This window comes from Microcaecilia unicolor, chromosome 4 (genome assembly GCF_901765095.1).
Source record: "Microcaecilia unicolor chromosome 4, aMicUni1.1, whole genome shotgun sequence".
NCBI lineage: Eukaryota > Metazoa > Chordata > Amphibia > Gymnophiona > Siphonopidae > Microcaecilia > Microcaecilia unicolor.
Window position 1 is genome coordinate 169,207,981 of NC_044034.1, and position 27,680 is coordinate 169,235,660.

Here is a 27,680-nt window from a genome sequence, read left to right on the forward strand (position 1 = left end):
TGTGTTCTCCCATCTGCAAGGCATATTTTTTGTATGCACCTTATTTACATACTATTTGGTTATTACACCAGACACAAAATTATTGTTTTAGGAGTGTTTGGGAACCATGCACTGAGCTTTAGCACCCAGCTTTCTACATAGGCCCACTGATCTTAAAAATCTAAAATCACTCAAGGTCCTGTAGAGTAACTGTATTTTCTAAAGGCAAACTAAATCTAAATTTCAAGGAAAATGATAGAACCACCTAACAACGGTCCTGAATAGTAAGTGAAAGACTCTGATTTGAGCCATGGCAAATTTTAAGAAGAAATTCCCTAAACAACTTCAAATAATGAAATAAGATGACACTTCAACAATGCTGAGATTCGCTTGCTTTTGCTGGTACAGCTAAAGCTGTATGTAGGCAACAGAGGTGCAGAGCTGGCCCTATCATCAGATGGAGGTGTCCAGTCCACCTAGGGTGGCACTGGAGAGGCAGTCAGCAGCTCTGAACAAGACTTAGCATGGTTGGCGTGACAGCTTGATTACCCACATTGGCTTACTGTGTCCTGCCCCCCTCCAAGCAGAAAGTTTGGAAAAGGTGGGCTATTGCAAGCCTTGAGCATGTGTAGAAGGTCCCAGGCCAGCTTTATTGCCCTGTTTAGGGATGCTATCTGCCATGCCAGTGCTGCACTCCAAATTATGCCACCATGGAGGAGATGGGGAAAAGGGAGATACTGGACACCCGGGAGGGGGGGGGGGGGAGTAGTGTAGTGCTTGATGGTGGACAAAGGGGGATAGGGAAGGGGCTCACGGTTGAAAGTTCGCCTAAGACATCAGCTACCCTTAGGCTGGCCCCAGCAGTGTGCCTATCCGTGGCTGCAAGCAGGGAGAAAGGCGGACATTCAGTGGGCACGTTAATCACCTCTCTGCCCTACTATGTGTGCGATCTGTCGCAACAGGTGCAGATCTTTCTCTTTTCTACCCCAGCAATTCTCCTTCCTAACTCTAGCACACGAAGGGATTATAATCCGACCCAACCTTGGGATGTTCTACGGTTGAAGTGCCGATTCAATGTACTCGGCCTTTGAATATTAAAAAAAATATATATATGTGCTTGTTGACGTCCTCGCTGTCCCAATTGCTAGCACTAAACTGCGTTAGCCGACGTAAGCTGTCTCTTCACCATCACACAGGCATTTTTTTCCCTCTTTACTATAGATGGGGGGAGGGATAACTTCCGGTGTACTGCGCGGAATCGACGAAAGCGACAGTGTCTACAGCGAAGATGGCGCTGGCTCTCTGCAGTCTACTACCAGATTGAATTCTAGTAGTAGAATGGTTTTATCTGTGGCCGCGGCGGCCGCAGCTCGTCTCGCTTTTTACCCTAGTCTGTTATACAACGTGGTGCTGGAGAAGGTGTCTAGTCGGAAGTGGTTTCACAGGATCGATGAAACAATATTAGTGGGAGCACTGCCCTTCCGGGGCATGAGTCAACAGGTAAACGACGTACGCGTGCGCAGAGTGCGTGAGGTACCAGGGTCATCATCATGACACTTTGTACCCCCCCCTGTTAGAAGAGCAATTAATTCCTGTATCCTCTTCCCTTCTGAACGGACGTTCTACCTCTGTTTAGACCAATATTTCACATTTTAAGAAGACCTGTGATCTACACGTTATTCCTATATCTGGAGAGGCCCTAGAATACTTTTTAAATTGTTGGGCCTTCTTCACTACCCCACATTCTGGTGCTTTAATCATTGACCGCATCTGGAAAGTTAATATTATTATATTATTAGCACCCTGCCCCTGAAGCTGCTTCTTATTTATACAGTATGTGGCCTTAGGTCCTAAATCTGAAAACAAACAAACCTTTTCTTCTCTATAACGTCTTTTTCTTGTCAGATCCCAGAGTGGGGGACTAAGGTCTCCAAATGGATTGATTTTGCATATTCTATGAGAGTAATGAACCTTACTTCTAAACCAGGGTATGTGAAGCTAATCTCAATCTCTCAGATTTACTGCTAACGCTTGCCATAGTACCAAACAGTACTTCCTTCTGGAGTTGATAGCTCAAGATCAAGTATGCATATATCATTGGATACTCCCTGGCTCCAAGTTTCCAAGGCCTATTGTGTGCAAACTGCTTCGCTTTCCTCAAGTGTTGGAAATTGTAACTGCTGCAAAATCCAAACACCCAGTCCTATGGAATGGTAACAAGATTGCAATTACCAGAGAATTTACTAAAAACACTGTAGATAAATGTAAATGAATTTGGCGCTTCATCCATGACTTAAGTCTTTAAATGCGAAGTATGGCCTATTTCCCCCGGCTATCATGAAAGTAACTTACTGCAACTTGACAAAATCATTTACAGATCCGAGTTTGCTGGAAAAATTTTTGGATGATCATCAATCGCAAGGGATGTCTAGAACTTGAATGTGCCAAAGAATTTATATTTGGATCTGAGTATAAATAGCATATATAGAGATACGTGTAGCTTCACTTCTTCCTCCACTTTTGCTCACGACCCCGTTTTTCTACCTCATCTGAGGGGCAGGTTTCTTTTATAATCTGATGTTTCTATTTTTTGTTATTGTTTTATTTGTTATGGCAAATATTAGGCTGCTAAGAATGTATATCTTTATTGCTTATGTGTTGCACATGTTGCTGGGAAATCTAATATCCTTTGTATATATTCTACCATATGATCTCTTTGATCACTTATATATATCAACTCATTTCTCATGTTGAATTCAGTTAATGTTTTGTCGTTAAATGTCAAGAGAGTGTCATACTCAATTTACTACTATATTTTAAAAGCCTTCATCCTGCAGTAGTTTGTACAGGAAACTCATCTTTCTGTGAATGAGGCTAAAAAACTTTAACAAGACTGGGTACAAGACTGTTATTTTTCTTAGGCAGTCGGTAAGAAGAATGGAGTTGCCATACTCTTTGCAAAATCCTTTCAGTATCCTGTTTTTTTTCTCATCTCTGTGCAACTGAAGGCAGATGGATACTAGTTGTTCTCCAAATGGCGAACTGCAAAATTGCATTTGTGAAAGTCCATCTCTGGCTGTCTTCAAATCTAAGCTAAAAGCCCACCTTTTTATGCTGCTTTTAACTCCTAACCCTTATTCACTTGTTCAGAACCCTTATTTTATCATCCTCACTTTAACATTCCCTTATCTCGTTTGTCCTGTTTGTCTGTCCTAATTAGATTGTAAGCTCTGTCACTCAGGGACTGTCTCTTCATGTTCAAATGTACAGCACTGCGTACGTCTAGTAGTGCTATTGAAATGATAAGTAGTAGTAGTGTATGCTCCAAATGTAGACAACCCTTCTTTTTTAACTAATATCTCTTCACAACTTGCACTTCTTAATGTGGACCATATAAATTGTGGTGTTGATATGAATCTTCCTCTGGATCCTATTTTGGATTGGAAATCCACAGTGAAATATAGGCTTCTTAAGGCCACGGATTCTCCTCATCACCTTCTGTCCACCTGGAATCTAGTTGACACTTGGAGATTACATCCTATGGATTTGGATTATACGTTTCACTCTATACCTCATGATTCATAGTCTAGAATAGACTATCTGTTTATTTCTAAATCATTGGTCTCTGTCCTACAAAATACTACTATTGAACCAATTCATATATCAGGTCATGCCTATATCACGCTTTCTTTAAATCTACTCTATATTTCACAACGCAGTTGGAGATTTAACTCCATATTACTACAAGACACAACATTCTGTGAAAATATTATAAAATGGTCTAATTATTATTTTTCTAGTAATATGTCTGATGATGTAGATTATGTTTATATCTGGGATGCATATAAAGCATATCTGAGAGGTGAAATTATTAAATATAACTGTTTTATATTGCTAGATCTAATAAAGCTGAAATGGTAGAATTGGAAAAGGAAATTAAATGTTTAGAATCTGAGTATGTGCAACATTCAACTCATTCGCTTTTTATGAAACTACAAAAGCTCAAATTCTGCTTCAGTCAGAAACTGAGTCAATCTGCTGGCGTTATCCTTTTCTCTCAACAAGGAAACTATTATCATGGTTCAAACAAAGCAGGTAAAATGTTAGCACATTATTTAAAAGAGAAAAGAAAAACTAATCCTATAGCAGCTATTCAAAAGGATCCGAACACTCTCCTAACTAACAAACAAACAAACAAACAAAATATTCTCCAATATTTTGTTGATTTTCATAAAGGCATTTATAAATCTCACAAAAATCCTTTTGACAATCAAATAACTGACTTCCTTAATAACTTGCATAAACCTGTGCTTTCTAAAAATAAAAAATCTGCTCTCAATAGTCCTATTATGTTGACAGAAATTAGTGCCGCTATTAAATCTTTAAAATCTGGTAAAACTCCTGGTAGTGATGGCTTTTCTATTGAATATTATAAATATTTTTCTACATATCTGTTTCCAAAATTGCTTACCTGTATAATCATTTTCTGGCTGTGAAAGAGAGTAAAGGTTCTTTTGCTGAGGCTAATATTATTATTCTAGAAAAACCTGGTAGAGATCTTTTGTTAGCTAAAAATTACAGGCCCATATCACTCCTAAGTTATGATTGTAACGTATATGCTAAAATTTTGTCTGAAAGGCTAACCAAGGTAATCTGTAAACTTATTCACCCTTCCCAAACTGGTTTTGTTAAAAATAGTCTGGCTTCTGATAATATGAGAATATTTTCTCATGTTATTTTTGTTGCACGCGCATTATCAATGCCTGCTTGTGTTATATCTTTAGACGCTGAAAAAGCTTTCGACTATATTGAATAGAAATTCTTATTCTCTGTATTGCAATGGTTTGATCTAGGTGATACTTTTATAAGCATGGTCAAAATACTTTACTCCAATGCCAAACTATCCATTAATGGCTCTCTTTCTAATCAATTTTCACTCTCACGAGGTACAAGACAAGGCTGTCCTCTGTCCCCTATTCTCTTTATTATTGCCCTTGAACTGTTACTGATGCCCATCCGTTCATCTGAAACAATTCATGGTGTGAAAGTTGCAACCTCTTTAATTAAACTCTTTGCATATGCTGATGACGTTCTGTTGTATATTTCAGTACCAGATGTCTCAGTCCCTCAAGTTTTTCAATTACTTGAACATTTTAGCTCTCTTTCAGGGAATACAATAAACTGGACTAAAACGGAATTCTGTCCTCTTAATGCCTATTGTGTTGAAGACAATTTCCCCTCTATGCCTATTTGTTGGTGTTCTAATGGGATAAACTATTTGGGATTAATATTTACCTCATAAATGGTCCCCTCTGTTTCTCACCTGGTGAGGTACGTTGGCTACTATTAAAATGATGATCTCACCCCTAGTCTTCTATTTAACAAATATGTTTCCAGTGCAATTCCCTAAATCCTTTTTTCGTGAAATTGAGAAAGTGCTTACTGTTTTCCTTTGGTAACATAAGACCCCCCCCCCCCCCCCTGTATAGCACTTCACAAATTAAAAGTGGACAAATGTAAAGGGGGTGTCAAGTTTCCGGATTTTGAAACATACAATCAAGTCTTATTAAGAGGAGCCACTTGGTGGATGGTGGACACTCCTGATGACAATTCCTCCCTTTGGCTTACAATTGAACCACAACTTTCCTTTCCATTACCCTTGAAAATTAGAATGAGTATTACTCCTTCTGGTAATATACTAGAGGATACCAATATACTTAATGACCTGATTCTTGCTGTTAAAAAGTTAGATTCTACTCAAAAGAACTCTATATTTTAGTCTAAGTATATGCCTATCTGGAATAATTCTAAAATCAAAATTGCTAACTTACCTATTTTTTGAGCTCTTGGATATCATTTGGTGTTCATTGCATAGGTGATTTAACTGGTGGACAACATGTATTATCCTTTCTATGTATACAATCTAAATTTTCTATTCCCAATACAGAATTTTATTATTGTTTACAATTACAATCAACATTGAGTAAGTTTTTATCCCTTTCTAATCTAATGGTGGATAATCCACATATATATTCTGTCTTTTCTGATGCTCTGCTTAAACGTAATCAATATCAGTAGTACCCCAAAAAACATTCATCAATGGAGGAGGCAATATATATAAATCCAAACCAACTGCCCAGCTCCTATAAAGTTAAATATTCATAGAAAGCAAAATAATCTTTTCAATAGCAGTATAGGATCAGTCAGAAGCGCATGACTCCACTTTTATGGCCCAAATTATTAAGCCAAACACAATTTAAAGTGGGCATGTATTCATCATTGATCTAAAGACTTTTGCTATCAAATATTTTTTTATTTTTTTATATAGCGTATTCATCAAAATGTTACTTTTTATTAAAAATTCAATATCTTTCAGACAAAATCCAACTACTTAAAGAACTTCATCTTCTTTAGTTATCAGCCTTAGGTCTTCCATACGACAACACACATTGTGGCAAAGGAGACTTCTCATGCCAACACGAATCCATAAGTACATAAGTATTGCCATACTGGAACAGACCAAAGGTTCATCAAGCCCAGCATCCTGTTTCCAACAGTGGCCAATCCAGGTCACAAGTACCTGGCAAGATCCCAAAAAAGGAGGAGTGGCCTAGTGGTTAGGGTGGTGGACTCTGGTCCTGTAGAACTGAGGAACTGAGTTCGATTCCCACTTCAGGCACAGGCAGCTCCTTGTGACTCTGGGCAAGTCACTTAACCCTCCATTGCCCCAGGTACAAATAAGTACCTGTATACAATATGTAAGCCACATTGAGCCTGCCATGAGTGGGAAAGCACGGGGTACAAATGTAACAAAAATAAAAAAAATACTGCTTATCCCAGAAATAGTGGACTCCACAGTTTAATTACACATTGAGTGAAGAAAACATTTCTCCAATTCGTTTTAAATTTACTACTTGGTAGCTTCATCGCATGCCCCCCTAGTCCTAGTATTTTTGGAAAACATAAACAGACGCTTCACATCTACCCGTTCAAGTCTACTCATTATTTTATAGACCTCTATCATATCTCCCCTCAGTTGCCTTTTCTCCAAGCAGAAGAGCCCTAGCCACTTTAGCCTTTCCTCATAAGGAAGTCGTCTCATCCCCTTTATCATTTTTGTCACCCTTCTCTGCACCTTTTTTAATTCCACTATATCTTTTTTGAAATGCGGTGACAAGAATTGAACACAGTATTCGAGGTGCGGTCGCATTATAACATCCTAATTTTTGTTTTCCATTCCTTTCCTAATAATACCTAACATTCTATTTGCTTTCTTAGCCGCAGCAGCACACTGAGCAGAAGGTTTCAACATATCATCAACGACGACACCTAGATCACTTTCTTGGTCTGTGACGCCTAACGTGGAACCTTGCATGACATAGCTATAATTTGGGTTCCTCTTTCTCACATGCATCACTTTGCACTTGCTCACATTAAATGTCATCTGCCATTTAGACGCCCAGTCTCCCAGTCTTGTAAGGTCCTCTTGTAATTTTTCACAATCCTCCCGCGATTTAACAACTTTGAATAACTTTGTGTCATCAGCAAATTTATTGACCTCACTAGTTACTCCCATCTCTAGGTCGTTTATAAATATGTTAAAAAGCAGAGGTCCCAGCACAGACCCCTGGGGAACCCCACTAACTACCCTTCTCCATTGAGAATACTGACTATTTAACCCTACTCTCCTTTTTCTATCTTTTAACCAGTTTTTAATCCACAATAGAACACTACCTCCTATTCCATGACTCTCCAATTTCCTCTGGAGGCTTTCATGAGGTACTTTTGTCAAACGCCTTCTGAAAATCCAGAAACACAATATAAACCGACTCACCTTTATCCACATGTTTGTTCACCCCTTCAAAGAAATATAGTAGATTGGTGAGGCAAGATTTCCCTTCATTAAATCCATGTTGACTTTGAGGCATATTTTCAAAGCACTTAGCCTCCCAAAGTTCCATAGAAACCTATGGAACTTAGCCTCCCAAAGTGCTTTGAAAATATGCCTCTTTGTCTCATTAATCCATGCTTTTGAATATTTTTTGTAATTTTGTTCTTTATAATAGTCTCTACCGTTTTGCCCGGCACCGACGTCAGACTCACCAGTCTATAATTTCCCGGATCTCCTCTGGAACCTTTTTTAAAAATTGGCATTACATTGACCACCCTCCAATCTTCCGGTACCATGCTCGATTTTAAGGATAAATTACATATTACTAACAATAGCTCCACAAGTTCATTTTTCAGTTCTAGCAGTACTCTGGGATGAATACCATCCGGTCCAGGAGATTTGCTACTCTTCAGTTTGTAGAACTGCCCCATTACATCCTCCAGGTTTATAGAGAATTCATTCAGTTTCTCCGACTTGTCAGCTTCGAATACCATTTCTGGCACTGGTATCTCATCCAAAACTTCCTCGGTGAAGACTGAAGCAAAGAATTCATTTAATCTCTCCACTACGGCTTTGTCTTCCCTGATCACCTCTTTTACTCCTCAGTCATCTAGCGATCCAACCGATTCTTTTGCCGGCTTCCTGCTTTTAATATACCTAAAAAAGTTTTTACTATGTGTTTTTGCCTCCAGTGCAATCTTTTTTTCAAAGTCCCTCTTAGTCTTCCTTATCAGTGTTTTGCATTTGACTTGACATTCCTTATGCTGTTTCTTATTATTTTCAGTCAGTTCCTTCTTTCATTTTCTGAAGGATTTTCTTTTAGCTCTGATAGCTTCCTTCACCTCACTTTTTGAACATTCCGGCTGTCGTTCGGTCTTCCGTCTTCCTTTTTTAATACGTGGAATATGTTTGGCCTGGGCTTCCAGGATGATGTTTTTGAACAGCATCCACGCCAGATGTAAATTTTTGACCCTCGCAGCCGCTCCTCTCAGTTCTTCTTAATTTATCATGGTCTCCTTTTTTAAAGTTAAACGCTAACGTACCGTATTTTTCGGACTATAAGACGCACTTTTTTCCCCCAAAATTTGGGAGGAAAATGGGGGGTGCGTCTTATAGTCCGAAGGTAGCGTTTTTGGACCTCCGTTTCGTACTTACATGATTCCATGTTCCCTGGTGGTCTAGTGACGTCGGGGCAGGAAAGAGCCCCCTCTTTCCTGCCCATCGCGCTGCTCTCCGTGCTTCTCAATGCTTTCTGATGGTCTCGGCGAGATTCAAAATGGCCGCCGAGAATCTCGCCGAGAATCTCGGCGGCCATTTTGAATCTCGCCGAGACCATCAGAAAGCATTGAGAAGCACGGAGAGCAGCGCGATGGGCAGGAAAGAGGGGGCTCTTTCCTGCCCCGACGTCACTAGACCACCAGGGAACATGGAATCATGTAAGTACGAAACGGAGGTCCAAAACCCGGACAAGACGCACCGGAGCACCTAGGTTTTAGAGGAGGGAAAGAGGAAAATTTTTTTTTTCCTATTTCCCTCCTCTAAAACCTAGGTGCGTCTTATGGTCCGGTGCGTCTTATAGTCCGAAAAATACGGTATTTGATTTCCTATGTATACTTACTTCAAAGCTAATATCAAATTCGATCATATTATGATCACTATTATCAAGCGGCCCCAACACCATTACCTCCCGCACCAGATCATGCGCTCCACTAAGGACTAGGTCTAGACTTTTTCCTTCTCTAGTCAGCTCCTGTACCAGCTGCTCCATAAAGCAGTCCTTGATTTCATCAAGGAATTTTACCTCCCTAGTATGCCCTGATGTTACATTTACCCAGTCAATATCGGGGTAATTGAAATCACCCATTGTGTTGCCCAGTATGTTTGCATCCCTAATTTCCTTTAAAATTTCTAAATCCGTCTGTTCATCCTGGCCAGGCGGACAGTAGTACACTCCTATCACTATCCTTTTCCCCTTTATACATGGAATTTGAATCCATAGTGATTCCAAGAAGTGTTTTGTTTCCTGTAGAATTTTCAATCTATTTGATTCAAGGCTCTTGTTAATATACAATGCTACCTTTCCACCAATTTGATCCACTACTACTACTACTATTTAGCATTTCTATAGCGCTACAAGGCATACGCAGCGCTGCACAAACATAGAAGAAAGACAGTCCCTGCTCAAAGAGCTTACAATCTAATAGACAAAAAATAAATAAAGTAAGCAAATCACATTATCACTACGATATAATTTGTACCCCAGTATGACAGTGCCCCACTGGTTATCCTCCTTCCACCAGGTCTCAGAGATGCCTATTATATCTAATTTTTCATATTCTAACTCTCCCATCTTTATTTCTAGGCTCATGGCATTCGCATATAGACATTACAAACTATGTTTGTTGTTCCTATTTACATCATGCTCAGTACTTGACAGTATTAATTTGCAGTCTTTTCTCTGCTTTTTATTTTTATTTCAGGACACCTGATCTGCTACGGTCTCTTTTGCAACCTCACTATCAGGATACCCTATCTTCCCTGTTTTGGTGATATCTTTGAATGATACCTCATCCCAAACCATGCACTTTTGAGCGACTGTCGGCCTTCCTCCATGTTTCGCTAAAAGCTGTATCAAGAACTGTCTCCTAAGAAGAAAGATAAAGTGTTAAATCTTTATGATAGACACAATCTTTTTCAATTCTTTTTGACTGAAAATGTTACATCTAATATACCGCTATCAAACAGGCAGCATCTTCTTTTCACCGCAAAGTTTAAAAATGGCCGTGGCATTTTTTTTCTTTTATAGTTAAATCCCATCAGCTGTTTTGAATGGAGCACCAATCACATCACAGAAGCTTACTGTTCCCACCAATAACATCACAGCAACGTAATCCACTCAATTTCACGATTCAACCCCCCAGGGTTCACAGTGTGCAAGGTAAAGATCCAAAATTGCTCTCTATAATTCAGTAGTTTTTCAATATTTCCTCCCTCCCACTCCACTGATATATGATCTATAATTCGCCAACACAGATCAGAGATCTGATGGCCACATTTGATCCAATGTTGTATTAAAGGTGCTTCTGTTTTCTCTGTCAGAATCTGTGATTTATGTTAATTTAGACATATCTTCAATGCTTCTACCTACATAAATTTTGTTACAGTGACACTGGATGGTGTACATAACGCTTGTTTTGAGCATCGAGATCTTCTATTATCTAACCAAAAACGAGATGAGGAAAATGAAGAAAATTTGATATGTGTTTTGCCTTTTTCATCTTTCTCTAAATATATAGTACAATCAATTTGACACATTGGTATATTTTGCAGATGGAAGACGTTTTTGAGAATAAACCTATGATTGCCTTTTCCAGAACTAGGAATATAGGTGAACTGTTATCTTCGAAAAAGAAGAAAATGGTGCAGAGAGAATGGATATTTCTCAACAGTTGCCCTGTGGACATTGTCAGTGGTGTTCACAATTGTTAGCTGGATCATCGTGGATGGATCCCCAGACTAAACAAATTATTAAATCACGGGGAATAACAGATTGTTCATCTTCGATGGTGGTGTATACCATCCAGTGTCCTTGTGACAAAATTTATGTAGGTAGAAGTAAACGAGCAGTGAAGATACGTCTAAATGAATATAAATCACAGATTCTGACTGAGAAAATAGAAGCACCTTTAGTACAACATTGGATCAAATGTGGTCATCAGATCTCTGATCTGCATTGGCGAATTATAAATCATATATTAGAGGGGTGGGAGAGAGGAAATATTGAAAAACTACTGTATTATAGAGAGCAATTTTGGATCTTTACCTTGAACACTGTGAACCCTGGGGGGGTTGAATCATGAAACTGAGTAGAAGACATTGCTGTGATGATATTGGTGGGAACAGTAAGCTCCTGTGACGTGATTGGTGCTCCATTCAAAACAGATGATGGGATTTAACTATAAAAGAAAAAAACATTGCAGCCATTTTTAAACTTTGCAGTGAAAAGAAGATGCTGCCTGTTTGATAGCGGTATATTGGATGTAAAGTTTCCAGTCAAAAAGAATTGAAAAAGATTGTGTCTATCATAAAGAGGTAATGCTTTATCTTTCTTCTTAAGAGATGGTCCTTGATACAGCTTTTAGCGAAACATGGATTCGTGTTGACATGAGAAGGCTCCTTTGTCACAATATGTGTTGTCTGATGGAAGACCTAAGGCTGATAACTAAAAAATTATAGAAGTGAAGAACTAAAGAAGATGAAGTTCTTTAAGTAGTTGGATTTTGTCTGAAAGATATAGAATTTTTGATAAAAAGTAAATTTTGATGAATATGCAATATAAAAAATAAAAAATGTTTGATAGCAAAAGTCTTTGGATCAATGACATACATGCCCACTTTAAATTGTATTTGGCTGTATATTTTGGGCCATAAAAGTGGAGTCATGTGCTTCTGACACCCTATTCTCAATTTAAGAAGTTCAGCGCACTTCATTACAAAATACGCTTAGTGAGTTGTGCGCGTAAATTCTAATTGGTGCCAATGAATATGCATGAACTTGATTTGCATACGCTGCTTCCATTATATGCAAATCTCTTCATGCATATTTATTGTGGATATCCTGAAAATCTGACTGGCAAGGTGTACTCCAGAACTGGACTTAGGAAACACAGCATTAAAGCACCTTAATAAAAGGACACCTATGTTAAGCTCTATTGGTTGGTAGGATTTCTTTTAAATTGTGTTGTTTAGTACTTAAGATTATCCATGGGGTTGCACCATCTTATATGTTCTCATTGATGATTACAGTTTTGTATTTCAGATATGGTACTTGTAACTCTGTAAAGTTAGCATTTCCATCATGTAAGGGTCTCAAATTTAAGGGAATCCTTTTTACCCTCTTTTCAAACCAGGCAACCAAATTTTGGAATACTCTGCCTGTATATGCAGGTTCCATGATTTTTCCTTGGGCTGTTAAGGCTATTTTATTTAATAATCATATACTTTCTAAATAATGTTTACGGTATATATATCCTAGATGTTATTGCTGGTTCTCTTTGCACTATGTAATCTGCCTCAAACTAAGACTTGATGTAGGCAGAATACAAGTGACAGGTAATGTAAAAAAAATCAATTGTTTACTCTTTCAAAATGTACTAAAAGACTAGGATACACTCCATAAAGTTACATAGTAGCACATTTTAAAATAACATGGGGAAAAATATTTTTCACTCAACATACTGGAACTCACTGCCAGAGTAAGTGGTAAAAGCAGTTAATGCAGCTGGGCTTAAAAAAGGGTTGGATAAATTCCTGAAGGAAAAATCTATAAACTGTTATTAGGAGGAAAGGCACTGCTTATTCCTGAGGTTAAGTAGCATAGTATCTTGCCACATTTTGGAACTCTACCAGGTACTTGTGACCTGGACTGCCCATTATTTGACCCAGGATATTGGACTAGAAGAATACTTGGTCTGACCCAGTAGGTTAACAAAGGGGAAACCTATGAGATTTCCCTATAAGCAATCTTGCTGCCGCCTCATTTTGTGCCAGCTGGATATGTCTAATCAAGCAGCAGCTTAGGGAGACCCAATATCAAGGCATTAATTATAGTAATCCAATGTAGATAGAATAACTGACACAACTACAGTTGTCAGAGCTTGCAAGCTCTAATAAAGCTTTATTTATTTATTTTTTGTTACATTTGTACTCATGGCAGGCTCAATGCGGCTTACATGGGGCAATGGAGGGTTAAGTGACTTGCCCAGAGTCACAAGGAGCTGCCTGTGCCTGAAGTGGGAATCGAACTCAGTTCCTCAGGACCAAAGTCCACCACCCTAACCACTAGGCCACTCCTCTTTAGTCCTGTAGCCCATTGACACTTTCTTTATGCAGTCCTTACCAACTCCTGCATTTAAGAACTGAAATCAATACCCCTAAATCTCACACTATGATTTTTTTTGTTGACCATATATCTTCCCATCCAATTTCAAACTCCACATTCATTTATCCAACCAACCCATTTGATTTAGACTATATCAATATCTCTTTCAAATCATGACAGATTCTTCTTAAGAAAGAGACATCCCTTTTCAAAAGAATAATCAACTGCATCTCATCAGCATATATACAACCTTCCCTCTAAAGCTCGCTGTACATATAACCTCACCCAGTGGTTGCAAAAAAATATAGAGCAATAGTGGCAAGAGGGTTGATTTCTGGGGCTCCCCAACCTCACTATCTTTCCAAAAGGAACGATCTTCTTGCACTCTAAAATTTCTATCCTGTAGAAATTAAGAGATCCATTTTAAAAACAGCCTAACCTAGTCCTACCTTAAGTAACTCATGTTGTACTAAATCAAATGTTGCTGAAAGACCTAACAATACCAATAGCACTTCCTCCCTCAAAGCCCAACAATTTAATATAAAGTATTATTTCAGACTTTCAAATTTACTGCTAACACTTGCTGTAGTACTTGCATTTTCTTCGAGGAGCAAGAGACACTTGACCTGGTTGCCTTCAAGATTCTTCACCTCTACGTTTTGTCTCTTACAGTTAGTAGAAGAAGAGAATGTGCGAGGGGTGATCACCATGAACGAGGAGTATGAGACCTGGTTGTGGTGTAACACTGCTGAGGTGAGAGAGCCAAGGCTCCAAGAGGTCCTAGTTCACTGCAGCAGGGGCTACACAGAAACATCTTGGTAAAATAAGACTGAACTATAAAAATATCTACTATAATAAAAAGCACCTCCAACGTTCTGAAGCTGACTCCGTGGCTTCAGTGAAGGGTTTGTAACATTCGTAAGTCTGTCACATCTCTCTCTGCCCAGCCCTCGCGGGTAATCAGAAGGCAGAACTGCGGGAACGAACTCACCTCCAGCGTTCTGAAGCTGACTCCGTGGACGGCCAGGGCTTTCAATAACGCTGCCGCCGCTTCCACAGAGCTAATCTGGGGACAGGAGAATCACAGGGTGGCTGGAGGGGGGGGGGGCAGGGGACACAGGACAATCACTGGGTGGTTGGAGGGGGGGCAGGGGAGAGGAGAATTGCTGCATGGCTGGAGGAGGGGGCACGGGAGACAGGAGAATCGCTGGGTGGCTGGAGGTGGGGCAGGGGAGACAGGAGAATAGCTGGGTGGCTGGAGGGGGCAGGGGAGACGAGAATCGCTGGGTGGCTGGAGGGGGGGCAGGGGAGAGAGGACAATCACACACTCTCACACAGACACACTCGCACCCAGTCTCACTCTCTCTCTGTCACACACACACACTCGCACGGTGCTGCCAACTACACAGAGGGGGGGAGAGGCAGGGGGTCCTGAGACAACAGGGGAGGGGGTCCTCAGAGGGGGGGAGGGGATTCTGAGACCAGAGGGGGGAGGGGGTCCTCAGACCACAGAGGGAGGGGGGAAGTATCTCTGTCACACACACACAGTCAGTGTCTTTCTCTCAATCTCACACAGAGGCATATTTTCAAAGCACTTTGGGAGGCTAAGTTCCATAGGTTTCTATGGAACTTTGGGAGGCTAAGTGCTTTGAAAATGAGCCTCAATGTCTCTCACTGTATCACATTCACTCTCTATGTGTCACACAGTCACTCTCACACTCGGTCTCACAGAGAGTCTGTGTATCGCACACATACTCTCTCACACTGTCTCGCACACACTCTGTCACACACAGTGTGTGTGAAACACACTCTCTCACAGTCACTGTGTCTCACATACGCACTCGCACACACTCTCATTCAAACACACACACTCTCTCTCTCACAGACACACTCACTCCCAGACTCACTCTCTCTCATACACAGTCACTCTCACACACTCTCTCAAACATACACACTCCGAGGAAAACCTTGCTAGCGCTCGTTTCATTTGTGTCAGAAACAGGCCTTATTTACTAGTATCAAACATATAAACGGGGAGTGACCGTACTCACTCGCAAATGCGCAGTAGAGACTTCCCTCTCTGCCCCGCCCCTGCTTCAACACGGGGGCGGGACAGAGAGGGAAGTCTCTACTGGCATGCTTCAGACGTGGGAACCGCTCCCCCTCCCCCCCGGAGTTGCCGCCGCCCCTCCACCCGGCCCGAGCAGCACTGTAAACTTACATCAGCACGCAGCAGCAGGCACATCAGCAAAGCTGCCATCGGGCTTCCTTCTCTGCCTTTGTCCCGCCCTCGCCGACATTACGTCACACGAGGGCGGGACACAGGCAGAGAAGGAAGCCCGCCCCGACGGCAGCTTTGCTGATGTGCCTGCTGCTGCGTGCTGATGTAAGTTTACAGTGCTACTCGGGCCGGTGGAGGGGCGGCGGTGGCGGTGATTCGGAACCCCCCCATTCCAAAAGTCAACAGCTAGTATATATATATTTAAACAAATAAGTCGTAATGCTGAAGTTTAAGCAATTAGGATTTCTTATATTTTATTTATGTGTGATACGACATTCCTCCGGATTCCAGGGTTGTAAATGTTGCTTTGCTTTTAGTCTCACTAACAAGTTTATTACTCAGGAGAAGATTCAGCACTCACTGCTGCAGTTTGGTTGCATGAATGCTTTCTCTAAGCAGCCCATGAAGTCAGAAACTGAGATATAACAGCTTTTTATGAGAAACAGGATTTAAAGGGGGGGGGGGGGGGGGGGGGGGAATCTTATTTAACTGCATTGCTACCTAAATCCTCCTCTTTTTCCTGTTTGTCCCTTTCAAAGTTTCTCTCTTTCATTCCTATACTGCAAGATTCAAGGATCTATCTAGTCCCTCTCTATCTTTTTGTTTCTTTCTGCAAGTGTGGAAAGACTTCTGGTACACTATTATCCCCTGACCCTTTTTGTCCCATGAAACAGAGATGGGAAGGCACTTAGGGGGAAAATTCTATAAATGCTGCTGGAAAAGATTGTGCCCTGTATAGAATAGTGCTTCATGTCAATTCCCACACCCAACTCTGGGTACCAGACCTAAACCTGCTGAACCCTGATGTATATCTCAGCACTCAAGTTGGGCGGGGAGACACATTATTCTATAACACTATGCGCAATTTTTTGGAATGGTCCTGTCCATGCCTCTTCCATGGCTACATTCCCTTTTGGGTTGCATACTAGGGGATTTAGGTGCCCAGATGCGCATGCAGATTCTAATTGGTGCTAATTAACATCAATCATTGGTTTTAGCATCCAATTATTGATGGTTTAATAGCTCATTAGCCAATTAAGTTGTGCACATACCTTGGAAATATGCCCCTATCTGAGCACCATATATAGAATCTGGAGCTTAGATACTTGGGTTCCCTCACCTTGTGTGTCAGTTTCATTCCAAGGGAAGTACTTGGTGCACTCTGTTTCATGTTGTATTGAGGGTACTAGGTGGTCTCAGTTTCTACCCCTTCTCTCTGTCTCATGTTGCAGGAGTGGCAAGCACTGGGTGTTGAGCAGCTGCGTCTCAGCACTGTAGACCTGACAGGAGTTCCCACACTTGAGAATTTAGAGAAAGGTGTGAAGTTTGCATTAAAACACCGGCAACATGGGAACAGTGTTTATATTCACTGCAAGGCTGGACGTTCTCGTAGTCCCACCATGGCAGCAGCATATTTGATAGTGGTAAGAGTTCATCTCTCCATCTGTTCATTTTCCTGAGCTGGTGGAGCTTTCAAATCCATTGCTCCTTCCTGCTAGCTGGCTGTGCAGCTTCAGTAGTTTACTGTACTGTTGTTTCTCCCTGCTGTTGTGCAAATTAGCAACGGATATCTCTCTTACTCACCACTGTTTTTCATGCAGCTATTTCACAGCCCATCCTGTTCTGAGCTTTTTGGACCTACACACTGGGACCCCTTCTTTCCCCTCTGCTCTACTCTCTTTATCTTTCTGTTTGTGGGTACCTCTCACCAAAGAAAATTATTAATTTTCAGGTAAACAAGTGGAGCCCCCAGGAGGCCATCAGATTCTTAGCCAACATTCGCCCTCATATCCTGGTAAGACAAGGTCAACTGCAAGCCCTGGAGAAGTTTTACTGTACTGAATCTAAGCAGTGGAGAGGCTGAATTAGACATGAGAAGACTCAGGATCCAGCAAAGAAGCCTTCAATACCTGCTGCACGCACTAAAGTAAATCTCACAGGCAGGCATGTCTACCTGAAGCTGCTGCTTTCAAACCCTAGGTTAATAGGACCTAAAGGACTGTGGGTAATGAACCAAACTCCTTTGTTTGCAAACAGCAATATGCCTGCCAGTGTAAATAAATCCTTTGTAAGGTACAGTTTCTCTGGGAAAGTTTGAGTACTATGATGTCATCAGTTTCATTTGTTGAAAAGAAAACAGGTTTCTGAATGTCAAGTGCAATATCTCCAAAGTTCATAGGATTGGTTGAATTGATGAAAGCCTCCCTTATTGTACTGTCACTACATAATCTTTAAAAGAACCAGAAAAGAGATAAAGGTGAAAGGGCAGAAATGTAAAATTCCAAAGTCTCTATTTAGAGGGTCCGTTTAAAAATAAGGCACATCAACTGCTACCCCTTACTGCTCAAATGTGGTAGACAGTTTTGTGCTCTTTTAGCAGTTAGCATGTGCTAATTTACACGTTAAGGGCATTTTATGTTAGGGTGGGGCATGGGAAAGGATAGTATATTGCAGTTCACTTACAGCACACACTGTGTTTACAATTATGCAGTCAGTATGGCTCCACTTAGTGCCTCCTAAATAAGATGCGCTAAGCGCATCTGTGCTAACTGCAACAAGGATAGCTTAATGGATGTATATATATATATATATTTTTATTTAAAATAATTCACAAGTCAATACACTTGCAACAGAAACATGAATCCAAAATCAAATGGAAGAAAAACATTAGAACAAAATAAAAATTTTTAATCGCGATAAAAATTTTCAAATGGGCACCATCTCCCTTCCTCCCCTCCATGGGCCCTATCTCCTCCTCTCTCTTCCCTTCCCCTCCATGGGCACCAAATCATCCCCTTCCTCCCCTTCCTCCATTCATGACCACCATTGTTTCCCTTCTCTTTCCTCCCCTCCCATCTTTGATCCTTCCACCCCCTATTTCCAGCATCCTTCCCTCCCCCCCCCCCCCCGTGATTTGCATCTCTCTGCCTTCTTTTTTTCTGCTTCCTCTTTCTCTCGTGCCCCCCCCCCCCCCCGCCATGGTCTGCATCTTTCTCTCTGTCTTCTTTCTCCCATGCCCCCTGCTCCACCCCCGCCTTGGTCCGCATCTTTTCTTTTTTCTGCTTCTTCTTTCTCCTGTGGCCCCCCTCCCCCTGGTGGTCCACATATTTCTGTCTTTTATTTTCTGCTTCCTCTTTCTTCCTTGTCCACCGCCCCCACCGTGGTCACATCTGTCTTCGGCACCTCTTCGTACCTCTCCCAGCATGGCACTCCAGCAGGCCCCCTCTCCTCACCGCTGCAGGCTGCAGTGAAAACAGTGTTGCTTCTCACCTGGCCTGAAGCATCTCTCTGTAACAGAAAGTTCTGAGGCAGAACTTCCTGTTACAGAGAGATGCTGCAGGCAGGGTGAGAAGCAGCACTGTTTCAGTGCAGCGCTCAGGAGAAGTGAGCTGCTGGAGTGCAATGCTGGGAGCGGTAAAAAGAGGTACCAGCTAGTGGGGGAGGGATGACGTTAATGCATTAACATTTTTAATGCAAGTTATTCATTTAACATGTTAATTGTGTTATTAACACGTTAAAGAGACAACACTAGAACAAAATCATTAAAGCATCCTCCTTAGATCACAATGGTTCGGGGGGGGGGGGGGGGGGAGAACGACTAGAAATGTAAAGAGACACAAAAAGGAAACCTTAAGCTAAAAAGAAAGGCATAACATGATTCAATCCCATCCAATCTTAACCAAGCTCAAATCCAAAAGCTAAGCGGATCCTTTCACAGTCTTTTTTAAATCCAAAAAACACGCAACTGCTCTGGTTCAAAGTAAATGTATTTGACACCCAGATATTTAATAAGACATTTACAAGTAAAAGCTAAAAGGAAAGTTGCTCCCAAGGAAAGAACCTCCTAAGGCCAAAAAAGCCTTTATTTTCTCTTGAATCTGTCTAGTTACATCTGGAAACATCCATACTTTCTTACCATAAAAAAGGGATTGAGATTTACGAAAATACATTTTCATGACTGCATTCAAGTCCTGCTCAAAAAAAAAAACTGCACCAATGTTGATCTTTCAGAATCTTCAGTGAAAGAGGGTCAGTCCTCATATCCTGAGCAACACTCTTACAGGAAATGTAATAAACTTTATTTAAAGGAGGCAAAACATCTGCGGAAAAACTCACAATTCTCAATTAAGTATTTCTTAAAGGCCTCTGAAGGCCACGTCCTCAGAGACCTAGGAAAATTTAGGAAACACAAGTTCAATCTTCAGTTGAAATTTTCCAGACTCGTCTCCCATGTAGAATCATTTTATCTTTCCCTATAGAAGTCAAATTTTGCAAACCAACAAATTCTTCCTTAAGAGTCTCGACATGTGTTGAAAACTCCTTTTTAGTGCCATCTAAGCTCCCATAGATTGCAACCCAAAAGGGAGAGTAGCCATGGAAGGAGCAGGGTCATTCCAAAAATTTGTGAGCAGTGTTTATTCTCTGTCACTGTGCCCAACTTGAGTGCTGAGATACACACCAGGTTTCAGCAGGCGTAGGTCTGGTGTCCAGAGTTGGGTGTGGGAACTGACACGAAGCACTATTCTACCCAGGGCACAATCTTTTCCAGCAGCATTTATAGAATTTCCCCCTAAATGCCTCCTCGCCTCTGTTCCATGGGACAAAAGGGTCAGAGGATAATAGAGTACCGATAAATCAATTTTACTCACAGTTTTTCCACGGCTCAATTCAGCTTCTGAAGATCTTCCCATATGCTCTGTAACAACACCACCAACATTGGAGTTGTTGCTGGTGCTGAAGCAACCAACATCATTCCACAGATCTCTGTAACCTCTGCTGAGTCCCTCAACAGCCACACCCCAAACTGGATTCTGTGTGTTCTTCAGTCGGGCAAGGCGGTAGTTTGAGCATCGGAGGTGTGTGACACTTCAAGACCAAAAGCAGAAAGCTCTCCTCCCTGTTGAGCTAGACAAACCCCTCCAGCTTTAATATCGATGGGAGTCTTCACTGCAAAGCGGTCAAGTGTTTGCCGAACAGGTGAGGAGGTCCTGAGGGCCAGGGGTACCACCTCAGTAACCCTCTTTTTCTTAGTATGCGGCATAATAGCTGAGGAGTAAGCAGCAAACAACCTCGAGCATGCTACTAGTGAAGCTTCATGCTACCGTCTTGCCACACTCCCCTTAATGGATATATTAACAGAGATCCTGCAGACATGTTAGGCACCTCCCCCTCACAATAGTTACTGCATTAGATTTGCACTTACTATGCATTAAATTTTTGCAGTTACTATGCTTTAACACAATATCTAACACACTTTACTAAAAGGACCCCCAGCTTTCTAAAAGAAAAGACCAGCTACGCCCTCTCCTTTTTTGAAATTGAGATTAAGAGCACTGGAAACCCAACCCCCTATTGAACTACAGGCTATTGTAAAAGTGACTTTTCAGTAACGTGCTGTATTGATTCAGGATTAATAAAAGCTATGTAACACCTGAAAAAATGTTACTCGCACACCAGAGTTTTTATTTAAAGGGGCTCATTAGCTGTCCTTGGTGCTTATCTTCACAGACTGCCCACCGTGTTTGTGCTTGCTACAAATTCACCTCCCCAGATTATAAAACAGCCTTATGGAGTAAAGCATGTGCATTAAGTTTTAGATTATAATATTTACTACCAATTGGATATGCCAACACTAGGACCAGAGGTACTAAGCACTTTCTAGACGCAAAATGAGAAAACATTTTAGTACATCCGGCCTACAGCAGTTATAATAAGGTCCTAATGGAGTTGTCATCATCTCTCTGGATGCATGAAGCTCTTACATATTCCTCTACTGAAGATACTGGCATGTTAAGGAGGAAGAAAACCATTGTCCTGGATAGGGTGTTATATCTTACAAGCAGTAACACTCAAATGGCTGCAGCTGGGCTATATCCTTAGCAATGTGGACAGAGATAAGTGGGGTGAGTTGGTCTTTTTCGGCCATTATCTTCTGTTACTAAGGCTGTCTTTATTGATACATGTGCAAGCTTCCAGGGCTGTAGAAAAAGGAGTTGGAGGGAAGTTAGATCTTTTAAGAGCATGTTTGTTTTTGTTGAAAGCTAAGAGAGCATCAAAGGAGGTAACACCTTGTGACAAATGTTTTCACGGGGGCCTTAATGTCTTATCTGCCTAGCTAGAGGGAAAGCGACATGCTGGTGTTTTGCACACTGAAGGGCGTTGTATTGCAGCGCTGCCAGTTAGGACAGTCTACACCCGGCAGCACGGAGATGTGCTTTACTTTTAAAGATTTATATTAGCTTGAGCGCTGTATATGTATTCTGAAAGCTTGATGTTTCAGTGTGTATAAGAAGCAAGATAATTTGTCAGACAGGATCAGTAAACCACCTTTAATAAGACATTATTGTTTACTCGTTATGACACAGAAGTTTGTTATATTATTTAGCTGTTAGCAGACTCACAGGGGTAGCTATGGCAGTATGAGAGACCCAATGAATGAGACACATGTCCACCCTCTCTAGCAATTCCAGAGGCGCTGGAATTCTGCATGTGTGAGTTATACGTCTCAGGGTCTTGCTATTTATCTTCAGTGCACACTGTGCAACATATTAAGTTTTTTTTATAAGAGAAAATAAAATATAGAAAAAGAAAAAATTCTCTTAGAAGGTAAACTGAGTTTTGATCCTATTTCCGTGGCTTTTGTTTAGTAGCTACAGAAGATAAGAGGATGCAAAGGAGAAAGATGACAATGCATCCCATTCACATGAAAAATAGAAGATATACTTCTAAAAGTAATAGCACACCATCTCTGAGCCCCCCAGATGAAACTATATTGCCTATGATTCCATAATTCACTGGTTTCATGGTACTGCATTATTCTGTATTCAGTAGTGCTTCTGTTACTTTAACCACCAGCGATGTCAAAAGAATTGTGGTCCACAACACTGAAAGAGGAGTCACGCACAAAGATCACAAAGACAAAAACCCATAAGAAAACATTTTAAATTTCTCCATTCAGATCCAAGTGTTCCCCCTTTACTTCAGTTCTCTCCCCCATGTAAGACAACATCAACATCTAACCAGCCTCCCACTTGCATGCTTCCACAAGCCAATGACTACTGCTCTTTTGACCAATGCAAGACACGTGGCCTCCTTTTCCAGACCACACTCTTACCACAAACTCCACATAGCTTTTTCCTTCCTGCCACATGGGCTAGACCAGCCTCCTCTCCATCTGCCATTATGCACTGCCTTCTTCAATTTATGCAAAAGGCACCACATTTTTCAATTGGGTAGGCATTGCCCCGCCCCCTTCATCCCACTGTCACACACTCAGATAGCAACTACTCAAGCTAGTACCTAGACCATGTGCAAAAATTGCATGGCATACTTCCTCTCATTACTATCTTAATCATCACAACCTCAGCAGTGAGAAGTGCCACTATGCAATTTTTGGCACATGATCACAGTGCCAGTATGGGTAGTTGGCATCTGTAGTTCAGCAACTAAATATACTCTCATTGGTCTTCCTTCTACAGCTGAGAGCCAGATGTAACCCATTCCTCCTCCCACCACCACATATCATCCGCTCCTCATGCTGGATAGGAGGATTGTAGCAGGTTTCAATAAAGTATCAGAATGAGAAATTAGGATTTACCTGCTAATTTTCTTTCCTTTAGACCCAACAGATCAGTCCAGAACTTATGAGTTATGCCCACCTACCAGCGGGTGGAGATAGAGACTACCAAACTGAGGCATAGAAGTCAATCTATCAAAAGGCAAATCAGATCTGCATACCACGGCCTCCTGGGCCAATCTGGAACCACAAAAATTACCAGTCCTGGATGAAGAAAGATTCACCAAAGTACCCTCCCTATCATCGGCCATAGAGGAAATATATATAACAGGGAGGTCTGCAGCCAAGGCTGAAGCAGTATGTCCAGACCTTCTGACCGAAACCCCCTTTTGTCTGCTGAAGAACCTGGGAACCTTCGCATTGCATTTTGAAGACATTAGGTGTAATACCAGAAGGCCCCATTCCAACACAAGGGGCGAGAATCCTTCCTCTAGAATTACCACTCCCCCCCCCCCCCCTTGATCTACTTGATCTAAGGAATTTCTTCTGAGATAATCTGCTTGACTGTTCAAAGACCCTTCTATGTGAGCTTCCAATATCATTGGAACATTCCCACTGGAACAGAAGATGAAACTCCAGAGCTAGCAGAGCACACTTGGTTCCACCTTGCCTGTTGATATAGGCTACTGCCGTTGTACTGTCTGAAATAATTCTCATTGGATACCCCTGAAAAAGAGTTGCAAAAGTTAGTAGTGCCTTGCAGACAAATCTGAGCTCCAGACTGTTGACTGGCCACAGGACCTCCCTAGAGGACCAGGTCTCTTTAGTTGTGTGATGGAGACAATGAGCTCCCCCCTCCCGAGAAGCTGACATCCTTGGTCACCATTATCCATTTTGGGATTGCTATGGAGTTTTTCTGCTGGAGATGGAGCAACTGGAGCCACTAAGCTATATTGTTTTTCACTAAAGGATACCACAGAATGTGATGGCTGTAATTCAGAAAAATGGGCGACCAACAACTTAGAAGAGAGTGTTGAAGTGGTCTCATTTGGGCTCTCACCTATGGAACTACAACCAAGGTAGGTGCCATAGTGCCCAAAACCTGCATGTAATCCCATACAGGGAACTTTGAAAATCCAACAGATGCTGGATTTAAGACTGATGTTTCTGTCTCCTTAGAGCAGGAAGGAACACATTCCCCACCCAGGTGTCAACGAGAATTCCCAAGTACTCTAGAGACCAAGAAAAGGTCAAGTTATTCTTGGCTAGTTTGATTACCCATCTCAAAAACTGGAAAAGATTCACTACCCTTGAGATAACCTGCAGGCTCTCCTGAAACGAGAAGGCTCTGATCAACCAGTTATCCAGGTGTGGATGTACTCTGATTACTTCACATCGTAAGAAGGTTCCTACTACTATCATGATCTCTGAAAAGGTTATGGGTGCCATAGAGTCCAAAAGGCATCGCCTGAAATTGATAGTGCTTACTGAGAATCGCAAAATGCAGAAAATATGATTGAGGAGGCCAAATTGGGATGTGAAACTAGGCCTCTTTGAGGTCCAAAGAAATAAGAAATTTGTTGGGTTGGGAGGCTATCACAGAACATGGAGTCTCCATTCTGAAGTGAGTTATTCTGAGTGCCCAGCTGACATGCTTGAGGTCTGATTAGATGAAGATACGTCCCTTCTTTGGGACCACAAAATAAATGGAACACCTTCCTAAGCCCCAATAATTTCTTGGTACTTAACACGCTGTTCTCAACTGTAGAAGAGTTTACAAGGTTGTCTTTTAGACAACGCTTTACAAGGGGATTCCAAGAAAAAAATCTGTGAGGGAGCAGGAAAATTCTACGTTGTAACTCTCCTTGATGACCTCTAAAATTCACTAATTGGAAATTATTTTGGTCCACTCATCCAGAAATCCAGACAGATATCCACCTATCAAGGTCTATGAAGAGAGGACCTGGTCCCCATTACTATGAAGAATGGGAAGCCTTGGCGAAATGTGGTCTGACCAAATCCTATTTTGTCGCCATGAAGGAAGTCTATTTCTGATGAAATCTAGGTCTTTGAAAATAATTAGGCCACTGAGGTCTATAGCACTTCATTTCCCTGAGGCAGGAACGGGGCTGGGATGAGCAAAAGGCCTGTTTAGATTTGTCTTCCGGTAAGCTTCAGCTTAAGAATCCCCTAGATTCTTAACCAGCTTCATAGGGTCTCCCCCAAAGAGCAATTTACCTCTGTAGGGCAGTTTAACCAGCCTGGGCTTGGACACTGCATCAACAGCCCAATGTCTGAGCCACAAAAGTTGCCTGGCCAAGACTTCCAAGGCCATCTCCTCCACTGAAGCTCGAAGGAGATCATAGAAGGTGTCAGCCAACTAAGCCAATCCCACCTCTATGGAAGAAAATTGAAGAGTGGCTGGAGATCGGTCTCTTAAGATTCACTTGCCAGATGAATCCGGTGGAGACATGTTCTTGCTGCATAAGAGCCACACATAGTAGCCTGACAGACAACACAGCCATTTCAGAGGAGGGCTTCAAGAAAGCCTTTAACCTCTGGTCCTGATCATCCTTAAGAGCTATGGCTCCTTCCACAAGAATAGTTGTTTTCTTTGTTACTGCTGTCACCAAGGCAAGTGAAGTTTCTCCAGCTCTTCTGGGAGGATTGGATACAGCTTAGACATCACTTGAGCCACTCTGCGACTAGCATCTGAAGTACTCCATTGCACAGAAATGAGTTCTTTTGTAGCAGCATGAGCAGGAAAGGTTTTTGGAGGCTTCTTAGTACCTGAAATAATGACATAAGAGGTAGAAGAGTCACCATAGAAGTGTTCAAGACCTCTAGGGCTTTGTTGATCAATGAAGAAAGCTCTTCTTATGAAAAAGCCTAACTGCTGTAAGGTCATCACCCTCTTCCTCTAAAAAGACTCTTGACACCAGAATATGACATGACACTACAGATAAAGCCAAGTCTGAGTATGGACCTGAAAGCACAGATTCAACATCTAAGTCTTGAGGAAGATCCAATCGCCTATGTTTGGAAGACAAGGCTTCTTGAAGGTGAGAAGCAGAACCAAAAAGCTCCAGAAAGGACTAAATTATTTGTAAAAAATAAGCCTAATGGATGAACAAAACAAATTCAGGAGAGAAAGGAGTAGTGGTCTCTAAAACTCTAGCATATTCACCAGATGCAATAGAGTGAAGTAAAACCGAATCTGCCAAAAGAGGGCTGAAGCACAGGCGAGTGCTCAGCAGCAGTGAGAAATGCGTAGGAATCTAAGATGGCAGTTCCCGTGCTTTGTGAGGAGAGCTGAGTCAGCTCTTGAAGTCACAAAGTCTCCCCCAAAACCTCAGTGTCCCCGAAATCCAAGTCGTGCTTGCCCGACACTGTTTCAGCCAGCTCTGAGCTCCTCAGAGTAGACATGAGAAGCATCGTCCTAATGCTGCCCTCCATGCTCCACAACAGAAGCAGCATTTAACCACCTCAGCTACCATTGCTCAGAGAGAGAAGGAAAGAAAGAGAAGCCATGTCTGACCGAAGTGAAGAAACAAAGCTAAAGCAAACGCAGCGCTGAGGCAGAGTAGTAGTAGGAAAATACTCAATGCTAACAGGCTCTGAGGCACACCCTGGGACTGGCACTAGTGCAGCACAGAAGTTAGAAATGTCCTGAAGGCTTCTCTGAGAGATGGACTCCTCCACAAAATGCAGACAATAGCATCTGTGTTTGAACCCCTCAAGTTCTGTAAAGATGCTTAAGGTCTCTTTTTTCTCCCAAGGAGAAAAGAGAAGTTGTGAAGGGGGAAAGGGAGGGACAGAGCACCACTAGGTATACCCCTAATCATGCGGATTCCCAAGCATTTCCCCCAGCTCAACTGAAGCTAGGAGTTACCAGATCAAGCAGATCAGAAGCAGCAAGGCAGAGAACCAATTACCACCTGCTAGATGCAGAGAAACACTGGTTTGGAGCAGCTACACACTGTCCTATATGGCAGAGTTAATTTGACACTCTATCTCCACCTACCAGTAGATGAGCATAACCCACAAATTCTGATCTGTTAGATGCTAACAAAGGTAACATTTTCCAAATAATGAAGAAAGGACAAAGCAGAGTGAAGAGCAAGTTAGGAGGG

At 41.7% G+C, this 27,680-nt stretch overlaps 1 protein-coding gene across 1 annotated transcript; it reads left to right on the plus strand.

The window, feature by feature from the left end:
- Positions 1 to 1,245: 1,245 nt before the first annotated feature.
- LOC115467978 (phosphatidylglycerophosphatase and protein-tyrosine phosphatase 1-like) lies at positions 1,246 to 18,132 on the plus strand. Its single transcript, XM_030199489.1, has 4 exons — positions 1,246 to 1,479; positions 14,423 to 14,503; positions 17,264 to 17,455; positions 17,764 to 18,132. Exons 1-4 carry the CDS (start codon positions 1,318 to 1,320, stop codon positions 17,893 to 17,895), a joined length of 567 nt encoding a protein of 188 aa, XP_030055349.1. The 5' UTR covers positions 1,246 to 1,317; the 3' UTR covers positions 17,896 to 18,132.
- The last annotated feature ends 9,548 nt before the right edge of the window (positions 18,133 to 27,680 follow it).

What these genes read in the sequence shown, in the direction of transcription:
- LOC115467978 (XM_030199489.1), top strand. Translation starts at nt 1,318, where the DNA reads ATGGTTTTATCTGTGGCCGCGGCGGCCGCAGCTCGTCTCGCTTTTTAC. An exon ending in TGTGGTGTAACACTGCTGAG is followed by an intron (nt 14,504 to 17,263) that starts GTGAGAGAGCCA and finishes CTCATGTTGCAG; the next exon opens with GAGTGGCAAGCACTGGGTGT. An exon ending in CAGCAGCATATTTGATAGTG is followed by an intron (nt 17,456 to 17,763) that starts GTAAGAGTTCAT and finishes ATTAATTTTCAG; the next exon opens with GTAAACAAGTGGAGCCCCCA.